This window comes from Littorina saxatilis, linkage group LG4, assembly GCF_037325665.1.
Source record: "Littorina saxatilis isolate snail1 linkage group LG4, US_GU_Lsax_2.0, whole genome shotgun sequence".
Classification (NCBI taxonomy): domain Eukaryota; kingdom Metazoa; phylum Mollusca; class Gastropoda; order Littorinimorpha; family Littorinidae; genus Littorina; species Littorina saxatilis.
The window spans coordinates 17446580-17459361 of record NC_090248.1 but is presented as its reverse complement, the minus strand read 5'-3'; the positions used below and the strand labels follow the sequence as shown (position 1 = coordinate 17459361).

Here is a 12782-nt window from a genome sequence, read left to right as displayed (position 1 = left end):
CTAGGTCAAGATTCATTGTTCATTTGTTAATTCAAACACATTAATCTTTTAATTATTATGTCGATGTTTAATTTTTTGGCAATTTTTTATAATTAGATCCGTTTTTTCAACCGATCCTTAACTTTTTTTGAAGAGTGTACTTCGACCGCCAAAAGGTTAGTTTTGATGGATTTTTTGAATGAAAATCCAACAGACACAGACGTGGCAAACAAAATAGGCTATGGCCGAGAGCATACACTGACAATTGTCCAGAAATTTGTTTTCATCTGAAGAATCCATTTTCGAGCGCCAAAAATCAAAAACAAACCATCAACATAGGGGGCGTGAGGCATGAGGTCCTCCCAAAAAAAGACATGATATATACGTGATACGTGAGGCGTGAGGCGAAGTAGCGTTGCTTAGGCAATTATCGCTGCGAGGAACGCACGGCAGCAGTGGAAAACAGAAGTGATGTCAGTCTCGCAGAAGGGGTCTATGTTGACCAACATTTGGTGTATTCCCTGTAGATGCACTTCCTGTAGGTGTTGTTCCTGAATACAGGGAATACACCCGGGTGCATTTCCTGTAGATTTTCTTAAGTCTCGTTGGAGGTCATGTGACATTTTGCTTCACCCTCCAAAATAACGTTTTTACCCAAAGTTTATTGACCTAGAAACGTGATGTCACAAACATTCACCCCAAAGTACAAAGAAAATACTGATATCGGCATGTTCACTTTAGTCACAACTAATGAGTCCTAATAACGATACTGATGTAACCACTCGACCAGCACGCCGCGGTATCGCTGTGCCGACAGCTGTTAAAGACATGTTAATAATATGTTCTTACTCCTGCTGTGTAGTGAAGTAAATAATAATAATAATACGAGAATTTATAACGCGCACATATTTCTTAGGGAAAACACCAACAGGAAATGCACCTACAGCCGTGAAATGCACCTACAGGGAATGCATCCACTTGACTTTTGGTCGACTTGGACCCGAGCGTAGCGTCTCTTGGTGATTTTTATCTCTCAAGGGACAGTGCACGTGGCACGTACCTCACCTCTACCCATAGACTGGGGCTGGATGGAGTGGGGGTGGTTGTTTTGACTGGAAAAGCGCTGGAGATAAATGAAGGGGCTTGATAGAAAGAAGAGGGGGTGGGGGGGTGTGAGAGCGGGGTTGTGAACAGGGAGGGAATTTCAAGCTGGAGAGTGAAAAGTCACTGTTAGATATATATATATATATGAAGTTAAAGTTAATCTTTTCTATTTTTTGGCTAAGCCTAATATGTTCGGGAATGGATACAGACAACGATTTAGAAAGCTTGAAACGGAGCGAATCGGTTGTGCAAGCTTCCATTGTTTTGTTATAGTACGAATAAAGGAGTACGATACTATGATCTACCCGGCGACACTTTGATAAACTAGAAACTCCTTTTCATAACCGACTGCCATACACGTAACCCCGTTTTAAATTAGGTACGTTACCCGCACATCACCTCTCCTGTCATTTATCACAGCTTCGGCCCCTGGTGATTATAATCAACAACAAAAATGTGTGTCTTGTGCAGTGTGTTAAGTGTGTCTCACTGCGTGTGTGGTGCAGCGTGCGTCGTGCAGCCAGCAGCAATGGAGAGCCTAGTGGAAGACGTGGGGGGCTGGGGACGCTTCCAGTGGTTCATGGTGGGCACCATCAAATGGGGCATGATGCCTATCGCCTGGAGCATGATGCAGATGGCCTTCGCCGGGCTTGTGCCCGACTGGTGGTGTCTGCCCGACTCCCCCCTCAACTCCTCCCACGGCAACTGGTCACGTGACAACAACACGTACCAAGTGTGTAAGATCCCGGGCAGCGGGGGTCAGTCATGTGACGGTCACGTGGTCTTTGATACCTCTGTGCGAACCGTGGTCAACGAGGTGAGACTGTGAGACTGTCGTGTAACGCCAAACTAAAAGTTTAAAGTATTATATGGAGTCCGTTCTTCTCGCTTCCACCGTTTTTAAAAGTACTGTTTTACGCTTTCTGCTCAATGTCAATACGAAGTGACCATTTCAGTGTTTCGTTGTCCTGCAGCTAATACAAACAGATTAAAAAGTTATTTTGTTCACCTTTGTTATTGTCGGCCGCGAGCCAACTGCGGCACGTCACAGTCAATACAGGTAAATTACTTGTTACTCTGAGAGCAATAAATACTACCAAAAACGGCAGATATGTTACTGTCCGGGTGTACTTTTCAAGAACATGAATTCATTTTAAAAATATAGACACGCTCTTTCTGATCACATGCACTATCATTTCAAATCACACAACCATCAAAACTGTTGCTGCAGTCATTTTAGTGCAGGAGGAAGCTCTTGTATATCGACACCATGGCTAAAAGTAGGCCTACAATTTAATGTTTGGGGAAATAGGCACAAAAGCATTTACTTCGTTCGGGAATATAATTTGATTCCCTTTTGGGGGCGTTTTTACATACGTATATCCCTAAAACAACCTTCAAAACGTGTGCGTTTATGTACAGGGCTTGTACGTCTGAGCCTAGCGAAGAGGCAACTATAAGAGAAAAAACAGACTTAGGGGTTCCGTGATGACCGTCGTCTACGTTATCGGCCTTTTCTAGCTAAAGAGAAACAAGTAATGTTTCAACTTGTGATATGGTTTTTGCCCACTGCCACACGAGCATACTCCGAGAACATTTTTGGCAGGGCCGGCAGGTGACTCTTGACTCAGTCGTGAGTAGAAATGCAAGCGCCGATCATCTACGTCGCCGTCATGTAGCTTGCATACACACATAATTATCCCGTGTTGGGGAACGATAACGTAACACAAAAACACAAATATTGAACAAAAAAGACAAAAAATAATTTGGGGGACTTTTCAAAATCTACGGGTCGTTTCTTTTTTACATGGGGTGTGAACAGTTGTTTTCTTCCTATGTTGATGTTACTCGTGTAGTGTTCCCTTTTCTGAGTTCGAACTTACACAAAAACAAACAAAAACAGCTAGTTTACTCGGTGCATTCAGAAAAGTTGTTTTCTTCCTGAATACATCTTTTGTTTTTGTAGGGTTCAGTAAACGCTTATGATTTTTCACATTTCTACTTTCACAGTTTAAAACCTTTCCAAACTTAGAGAGTGACTTTTTTCAACACTGAGTTTTGCGACGAATGTGTGTAGTTCTAAAATGTTTCCAAAAAGTAACGCGCGCCCAATCATTAGCCGAGAAAGCGGTACTGTATATATATATATATATACTAGATGATTACCCGCTTCGCCGGGTACCGGCTTCGCCGGGAAGAAGTAAAGCCGAATACCAGGCTGCGCCTGGGACCCGGCTTTGCCGGGTGTACGCCGGCTTCGCCGGCGCACGAAGGAAAGGAGATAAACGCGCAAAACACTGGAGACCTTCTAAAAATAGTAACGTGCAGTGACCTTCTAAAAATAGTAACGTAGTAACGGGAATATGGATTGACGCCACACGGAGGAAGGGAGATAATCGCGGCTGAAAACACTGGAGAAGATAAGGAAGAGTTACTGGTAGTGGATCCCGACAACAACAAAAAAACCCAAAAAACAAATCGGTTCAGCGCGCACAGCGCTGCGCGCTGAGAGCACGTGTTGAAATATCTCATCGATGAGGTTGTGTCCGGGGTGTAGCTGAATACGGTGTCCAAATTTGAAAAAGATCCACCGAGAACTTTGGCCGTGCATCGCGAACAGACAGACAGACAGACAGACAGACAGACAGACAGACAGACAGACACTAGTCGTATATATATATAGATGTGTGTGTGTGTGTGTGTGTGTGTGTGTTGTTTTGTTTTTTTGCTTACATTTTCTGCTTTCATTACAGTGGTCGTTGGTTTGTGACCTTAAATACGTCAAATCCATGATGACGTCACTACAGATGGGAGGCGTACTGATTGGAGCGCTGATGAGCGGTCAGGTTGCCGACACTTTCGGTCGTCGCCTGACGGTATACGTGACGTTACTGTGTCACTGCACGACGTCACTAGTGGCGGCGTTCTCCGTGACGTGGCAGATGTTCATCGTGATGCGGGTGCTGATCGGCGTGACACTGGGAGTGTATCTGGTCGCCTCCTTCTCCTACCCCATAGAGTTCGTCAGCCCCAAGTACAGACAGGTAGCATATTTGTCGAGCGGTCAAACTGAGAAGAGACGCTTAGAATGCTACTTTAAGGCAGATAACTTTATATTTTCTGACAGCTTAATGTCTGTAGATTTCAATGAGACAGATCGTCAGTGTGGCACCTAGCAGAAACCAAGGAGAATCTGCATAAAGTTGACTTTGGGGATTAAATCCCTTGCTGAACGCACGGTGGGGATCGAACCCACACCGATCGAGACAACTATTTTAAAGCTGTGGTCTATTTATGACTTTCCGGGGCTACGAGTTTGAAAAGATAGGGCTGAAAATCATGTACAGAATTCTGTACAGCAAACGCTACCCGAAACCCCACCTATACGGTGTGTATGACCTTGAGAGCTTCAGTCAACGCTTGAATTATGCAGTGATAACATCCGGTTTGCTCTCTCAAGACTGATCATATTTTATCTTCTGGAGAGATCAATGGGAAAAAATAAACGCCCCGGCGAAGATTCGAACTCTCCACCTCGAGATTTCGTGTCTGATGTCCTAACCACTAGGCTACTGCGCCAATTGAGAACAAGAAGGAACAACATTGATATGAATTCATTTTATGTTATTCTTGAAGCAGCATGATTTATATCTCTATCCGCCCACTGTTCAGAAGTGAATACATGTATAACTATTTTTTTGATGTCTGTTTTCAACTGCACAGAGCTTTGGAGAGATTCAATTACTGTTCTTCTCATTTTTCTTGCATGTTGTAAATAAAAATATTGCAGCTAATGCATGGCGTGAATGTCGTGTAGCATGACGGTGTGAACATGTACTGCGATTCCGTGAAACATGTTTGCAAATAAAGGCATGTTTGAATGGTAATGTTTACGTTTTTGCAACGCATGAATGGTAATTCAAGCGTAGAATGATATAAAATTATTATTTTTCAAGACCTCGAAATGTCGGGGCCGATGTCTTAACCGCTATAGGTGGAGTGGCCTATAGCGGTTAAGACATCGGCCCCGACATTTCGAGGTCTTGAGTTCGAATCCCTGCCAAGTCATTTATTTTTTCTGCTCGATCCTTCTTGAAAAGTATGCTCAGCTCTGACAGAGCAAACCGGATGTTACCACTGCAAAATTCAAGCGTTGACTGAAGCTCTCAAGGTCATACACGCCGTATAGGTGGGGAAGCGTTTGCTGTACAGAATTCTGTACATGATTTTCAGCCCTATCTTTTCAAACTCGTAGACCGGATAGTCATAAATAGACCACAGCTTTAAAAGCCACCCAGGGGAAGGGACCCTAATCTGAATCGGCTACTAATTGGACCACGTCCTGTTCGGACAAACTAACAGTGCCAGAGTGCTCAAAACAACGTCATTCGCCACATTTTCCCTCTGGATAACGTGTACATGTCAAAACAGTTGCGGAGGTGCACACTACAAAACCGTTAGGCTTTTTCACTTGCTACACTTCTGACATCGCCGGTCACTCTAAATTTCACGCTTCAAACTGGCCACTTCCTATCAACAGACACAGCTATTAAGCACGCACAATTTGCTATATTTGACAGCTGAGACTTTATTTGTTACATTTTAGCAGTGTTGGTCCCGTCGTTCTGGCGTAAACAAGAAATAGTAGCAAAATCTCAAAGAATCTGTGTCTCCCCTAAAATAGACCACCTTCAACACATATAGACTGTAAAGAAAAGGTAAAGACTTCTTTCAGTCATGCAGTTAAGAAGCTTGGCGTACAGGGAGTATTTTGCATACCGATGATCGAGCACAATACTTTGTTGACCACTCGGTTTTGGACACACTCGTAAAGGGCAAACTACATCTGCGCAATCGTCACTACTCTACATGCTGCGATAGGGATTGTGACGAGTACTTGGCCTGTTTTCTTTTCACGCAACGTGTAGCAGGATGGGGAAAAAAAGAATTACCTCAATAATCTGCAGTGCGTCGTCTGTGCCGCTGACTCTGCGCAGGTATAATTTGCCCCTTATGTCCCTGTATTCAGGAGTCAGGGTTGACAAGAAATAATGAAAAGAATGACTGCTATCCTCCCAAAACTGCTTGGTGCTAAAAATAAAGGTCACACTGATCTTCTTCACAGTTGAACACTCCCTGCATCGGCGTGTGTTGTTTCATATTCTTTACAGTCTGTCATGTCGTTACTAGATAGATGTGGCTGACATAGTGGGCTTCCAAACCGATATGGTTCAGCACGTGTGTCACTGCGACTGCCTCTGTGATGTGCACCAGGCAAGTCGTTGTTTGTGTTTTGTCTGTGCGACTGACCTGTAACTCGCTCGGAGATTTCTTGCGGCGGGCACGTGCAAAAGGCCAGCTGTTCGTGTTGACCAGACATAACAATGGCGGCCGAGTCGTTATCCCACCTGAGATCAAAGTAGTCTGTTTTCCCTTTCCGTGGATATCCCACGATGTTAAAGGACACGTAGTTTCTAAACAGTGTCTGCAGCATAGATGCCAGCGCAGTCGGAAAACACGTTGTATCAATCTTCCTGTGCTGGATGTTTTGCGATTTCGAAGAAAGTACCGTAATGGAGAGTCAAAATGTTGCTGCTCTATGGCAGGCAACTCCCTTGTCCAATGCTGGCCGCATGTGGGGTGCATCCGGGCCCAATGTGGGGTGCGGCCTGGCTCAAAGCGGGCTGGATGTTGGATGGCCACACGTGGGGAGCATGTGTATTGCCCATATAGGACTCACACCAATACCATTTGCGTTTCCAGTGTGGGTCCTATATTGGTTGCCCAGATCAGCCCCATCCGTGCTCATGGTGGGGTGTACCCTTGTCGAATGCTAGCCGCATATGGGGTGCATACGGGCCCAACGTTGGGTGCGCCCTGGCTCAAAGCGGGCTGCATGTTGGATGCATCCTGGCCGAAAGTGGGTCACATGTGGGGAGTATGAGTATTGCCCAGATAGGACCCAAACCAATACCATTTGCATTCCAGTATGGGTCCTAGATAGCCCCATATGTGAGCACATATGGGGCCAATCTGGGGCACATCTGGGCGTGCTGGCTGGGTAGCTCTGCTGTATGTGGGAAACATAAGGGGTAAATGTGGGCGGCATTTCTCCACTCCATTTGTGGTTACCCCAGATACTACCCATATGGGACGCAGATCGGCTAACAAGGACCCAGAAGACATGTGCAAAATAACATGGGGTCGATATGGGGCTCACATGCGTTGCTGGTAGGGATGGACTTTTTACACAGATTCGTGATGGCCTCTTCAATACAGTACCACCACTGTCACTCTGACAATGAATCTACACTGTCTATGGCAATGACTAAAGCACCACCACCGTCACTCCGGCAATGAATACAAGACCACCACTGTCACTGGCAATAAATACGGCAACACCACTGTCACTCTGGCAATCAAACCAGCACCACCACTGTCACTGGCAATGAATACAGCAACACCATTGTCACTCTGGCAATGAATAAAGCACCACCACTGTCACTGGCAACGAATACAGCAACACCATTGTCACTCTGGCAATGAATAAAGTACCACCACTGTCACTGGCAATGATTAAGGCACCACCACTGAATACACCACAAACACTGTCACTCTGGCAATGATTAAAGCACCACTACTGTCACTCTGACAATAAATACTGCAACACCACTGTCAATCCGGCAATGAATACTGCACCACCATTGTAAATCTGGCAATGAATACAGCACCACTACCGTCATTCTGACAATGAATACATCATCAACACTGTCAATCTGGCAATGTATACAGCAACACCACTGTCACTCTGACAAGGACTAAAGCACCACCACTGTCACTCTGCCAATGACTTAAGCACCACCACTGTCACTCTGACAATAAATAAAATACCACCACTGTCACTCTGACAATGCCTAAAGCACCATCACTGTCAATCTTGCAATCAATGCAGCACCACTAGTGTCACCCTCGCAATGAATACAGCACTACCACTGTCAATCTGGCAATGACTAGAGCACCACTACTTAAAGTCTGGCAATGACTAAAGAACTACCACTGTCACTCTGACAATGAATAGATCCCCACCACTGTATGTCACTCTTGAAATGAATACAGCACCACCACTGTCACTCTGACAATGAATACAGCACCACCACTGTCACTCTGACAATGAATACAGCACCACCACTGTCACTCTGACAATGAATACAGCACCACCACTATCACTCTGGCAATGAATACAGCAACAGCACTGTCACTCTGACAATGAATACAGCACCACCACTATCACTCTGACAATGAATAGATCCCCACCACTGTATGTCAATCTGGCAATGAATACAGCACCACCACTGTCACTCTGACAATGAATACAGCAACAGCACTGTCACTCTGGCAATGAATACAACACCACCACTGTCACTCTGGCAATGAATACAGCACCACCACTGTCACTCTGACAATGAATACAGCACCACCACTATCACTCTGACAATGAATACAGCACCACCACTGTCACCCTTGCAATGAATACAGCACCACCACTGTCACCCTTGCAATGAATACAGCACCACCACTGTCACTCTGACAATGAATACAGCACCACCACTATCACTCTGGCAATGAATACAGCAACAGCACTGTCAATCTGGCAATGAATACAACACCACCACTGTCACTCTGACAATGAATACAGCAACAGCACTGTCACTCTGACAATGAATACAGCACCACCACTATCACTCTGGCAATGAATACAGCAACAGCACTGTCAATCTGGCAATGAATGCAGCAACAGCACTGTCACTCTGACAATGAATACAGTACCACCACTGTCACCCTTGCAATGAATACAGCACCACTACTGTCATTCTGGCAACGTGTACAGTACCACCACTGTCGTTCTGGTACATGCCATGGATCCACCACTTTCGTTGAGGGTACTTGGTACAGGGCCACAGTAAATATAGCACTTAGCATTGCACCGCTACTGTCATGCTGGTACTTGACATAGTTCCAGCACGGTATTGATTACAGCAATACTGTCACACTGACACCTAGCATGTCACCACTACTGTCATATTAGTACTGGTTACAGCACCAACACTATCATTCCGGTACTGATTACAGCATTACTGTCACACTGACACCTAGCATGGCACCACTACTGTCATGCTAGTACTGGGTAAATCACCAACACTATCATTCCGGTACTGATTACAGCATTACTGTCACACTGACACCTATCATGGCACCACTACTGTTATGCTAGTACTGGGTAAATCACCAACACTATCATTCCGGTACTGATTACAGCATTACTGTCACACTGACACCTAGCATGGCACCACTACTGTCATGCTAGTACTGGGTAAATCACCAACACTATCATTCTGGTACTGATTACAGCATTACTGTCACACTGACACCTAGCATGGCACCACTACTGTCATGCTAGTACTGGGTAAATCACCAACACTATCATTCCGGTACTGATTACAGCATTACTGTCACACTGACACCTAGCATGGCACCACTACTGTCATGCTAGTACTGGGTAAATCATCAACACTATCATTCGGTAATGAGCACAGCACCACCACTATCAGTCTGGCACATTGCGTGTCAGCATCACAATCATTCTGCTCCAGAATACAGGACAGGGTACAGTACCACCCCTGTAGTTCTGCCACCTATAGCAATAGCATGGCACCTCTAATTTCATTTTAGTACCAGTTAATACACAGCACTTAGACTTGAATGTAAACTGGGACCGCACTTATCACTCTCAGTATGGCACCACTCCGAACTAGACTAAGCTTGTAACTGTGAACTTTGGCATCGGTATATCTAACTGTGTGTGTGTGTGTGTGTGTGTGTGTGTGTGTGTGTGTGTGTGTGTGTGTGTGTGTGCGAGTGTGCGTGTGTGTGTGTGTGTGTGTGTGATCAGGTCGTGGCCTTCCTTCCTGGCTGGAGTGCCGGGGTGTCCATATTCGCTCTGACGGCCTGGCTGGCCCCTAACTGGAGTTACGTGCACATTGGTTCTGCTGTGCTGGGTGTTCCCTACCTCTTCACCTGGTTGTGAGTTTTCTTTTCTCCTTAGCCTTTTTTTCAAATCAGATAATTCGGATAATTGGGTTCCATTAACACCATAAATGAATACTAAAATTACTTCTACTGAAGGCAACCTAACAAGTTCCAACAATTTGAAAGGAAAACAGGATTATGTCAGATAACAAACTCAAACAGAAGCAACAGTACATGTAAAGTATTCAATCAATCAATCAATCAATATGAGGCTTATATCGCGCGTATTCCGTGGGTACAGTTCTAAGCGCAGGGATTTTTTTTAAATGTATTTATTTATTTATTATTTTTTTAATTTTTTTTATGCAATTTATATCGCGCACATATTCAAGGCACAGGGAATTATTTATGCCGTGTGAGATGGAATTTTTTCTTCACAATACATCACGCATTCACATCGGCCAGCAGATCGCAGCCATTTCGGCGCATATCCTACTTTTCACGGCCTATTATTCCAAGTCACACGGGTATTTTGGTGGACATTTTTATCTATGCCTATACAATTTTGCCAGGAAAGACCCTTTTGTCAATCGTGGGATCTTTAACGTGCACACCCCAATGTAGTGTACACGAAGGGACCTCGGTTTTTCGTCTCATCCGAAAGACTAGCACTTGAACCCACCACCTAGGTTAGGAAAGGGGCGAGAAAATTGCTAACGCCCTGACCCAGGGTCGAACTCGCAACCTCTCGCTTCCGAGCGCAAGTGCGTTACCACTCGGCCACCCAGTTCAATCTAATCAACATCAACAGTTGGGTCTGTAGTGTCAGTAACGAATCCAGCGACTACTGCATTGATATTATGATGTGCGATTTCTTTGTTGTAAAAGTTACAGTGTGCTCGCTGCATGGGCTGACTATCATGAAACCCTCTCGCGCTTAAATACTTAATACGTGTGTTTGTTGAAACTTGATAAAGCTTTTCTTCTTCACAGTGTGATTCCAGAAAGTTTCCGGTGGCTGGCGACCAAAGGCCGTCTTGACGAAGCAGAGGCGGTACTTGAGCGTGTCGCGCGAATCAACGGGCGTGCCAAACCACGTGACGTCAGGAAGAGACTACAGCAGGTGGCAGAGGAGGAGAGGAGGACGGGTCAAGGGCGTCGCTACACCTACCTGGATGTCTACAGGGGCTGGCGCATGGCCGTCACCACTCTCGTCCTCAACGGCGTCTGGTGAGCGAGAAAGTAACGTGAGGTAAAAACCTTCATCTCTGGCGTCTGTGGGGGCCTGGTAAGCTCAGTTAGTACAGCAATGGATTTGTGATGGGTTCGAATCCGGGCCGGGACTTTCACAGGTCAACCACTGTGGCACGCAAAGCACCTATAGGCCATCCTCCCAGAAGTGCAAGTGGCTGATTAAACCTGAAAAAGCGCACACCTTGGTAGCTTTCCACTGGTGGTACACGGTAACCCGAATTTCCCAGCGATGGGACAATAAAGTTATGATAATGAAATTGTGAAAAATTAGTCCACAACTCTTCCGTAGCGCATAGAAAAACCGACAGTTATTTCCGGACATTGACTACATGTATTTATCCTCTGTGTGTGCAGGTTCTCGCTGTCGTTCTGTTACTACGGTATTTCTTTTGGCGTGACGGGACTGAGCGGCAACATCTACCTCAACATCTTCCTCATGACTTTGGTGGAGATCCCCCCGAACTTCTCCACCATCTTTCTCGCCAACAGGTCCTGTCTGTCTGTCTGTCTGTCTGACTCTGTGTCCTTCCATCCATCTGCCTGTACGGTGCTCATGGCGATATGCAACTTAAAGCACGTGCTTATTATGTGCACTTGTGTCTGCTCTATGAAACTGTGTGTAAAGGTACCTTCCTTCTGGTATGCAATCGTGTACACCATAGATCTGTCCAGGCTTTGACACGGGTTACAAGCATTCTTCTGCTTGGGCACATGCCAAGAATCATAAGTATAGTTACTTCATTTGCAGACTGCACTCTAAACTGAAGTGTTCTACATTTGAACACCCTTTTTGTAACCTGTTTTGAACACAGTGAGACATAGTATATAATCATACCAGAAAAGTAGAACACATATATGGTAAACACTAGTTTTCATGGTGAGCACTAGTTTTTACTATGTGTGCCACTTTTGCAAGTAGAATTATGTACTATGTAACACTGTGTTCCAAACTGGTTACAAAAAGGGTGTTCGAAAGTGGAACACTTCAGTTTAGAGTGTGGAAGGTATTTGTAGAAATGCTTTTGCAGATTGACATTGGTGACAGTTACGAACTTGGTTGAGAAAAACATAGTCACTCCGCGCAGAAAGCAAGCAAGTTATAGATATATCTGTTTGGTATTTGTGCTAGTGGAAGAATACTCCTGTAACAAGTGAAAGTCTGGAGGGATTTAATGGTGATTTACAAGGCGGTCTACACGGGAAGGATGGTATCTTTAATGATGGTAATGTTTTAAATGACGTAGTTATAGCAAAAGAATAATGCGTAGTTTAACTTAGGATCCAACCAGACTGATCGTTGCACTGATTGTTGTTTTCTTTCTCTCATTAACAACAGGTTGGGACGTCGTTGGACGTGCTTGATTTTCTTCACGCTGTGCTCGGTGTCCAGCTTTGGTATCCTGGTGGTAAATGAGACA

General features: G+C 44.9%; 1 protein-coding gene across 6 annotated transcripts in view; it reads left to right on the top strand.

Moving 5' to 3' along the window:
• The window catches only part of LOC138964114 (solute carrier family 22 member 13-like), a 48603-nt gene that overhangs the window by 15237 nt on the left and 20584 nt on the right, over positions 1 to 12782 (top strand). For 3 of the 6 annotated variants that reach the window (XM_070335996.1, XM_070335995.1, XM_070335998.1), the window contains 6 exons: positions 1555 to 1900; positions 3837 to 4127; positions 10034 to 10164; positions 11104 to 11340; positions 11719 to 11853; positions 12701 to 12782. The exon at positions 12701 to 12782 is cut by the window's right edge and continues 1 nt beyond it. In XM_070335996.1, coding sequence (XP_070192097.1) covers positions 1613 to 1900; positions 3837 to 4127; positions 10034 to 10164; positions 11104 to 11340; positions 11719 to 11853; positions 12701 to 12782 — 1164 coding nt within the window. In that variant the 5' untranslated portion in view covers positions 1555 to 1612. The remainder of the gene's footprint in view (positions 1 to 1554; positions 1901 to 3836; positions 4128 to 10033; positions 10165 to 11103; positions 11341 to 11718; positions 11854 to 12700) is intronic. The other 3 variants (XM_070335997.1, XM_070335999.1, XM_070336000.1) reach the window with 2 other exon arrangements.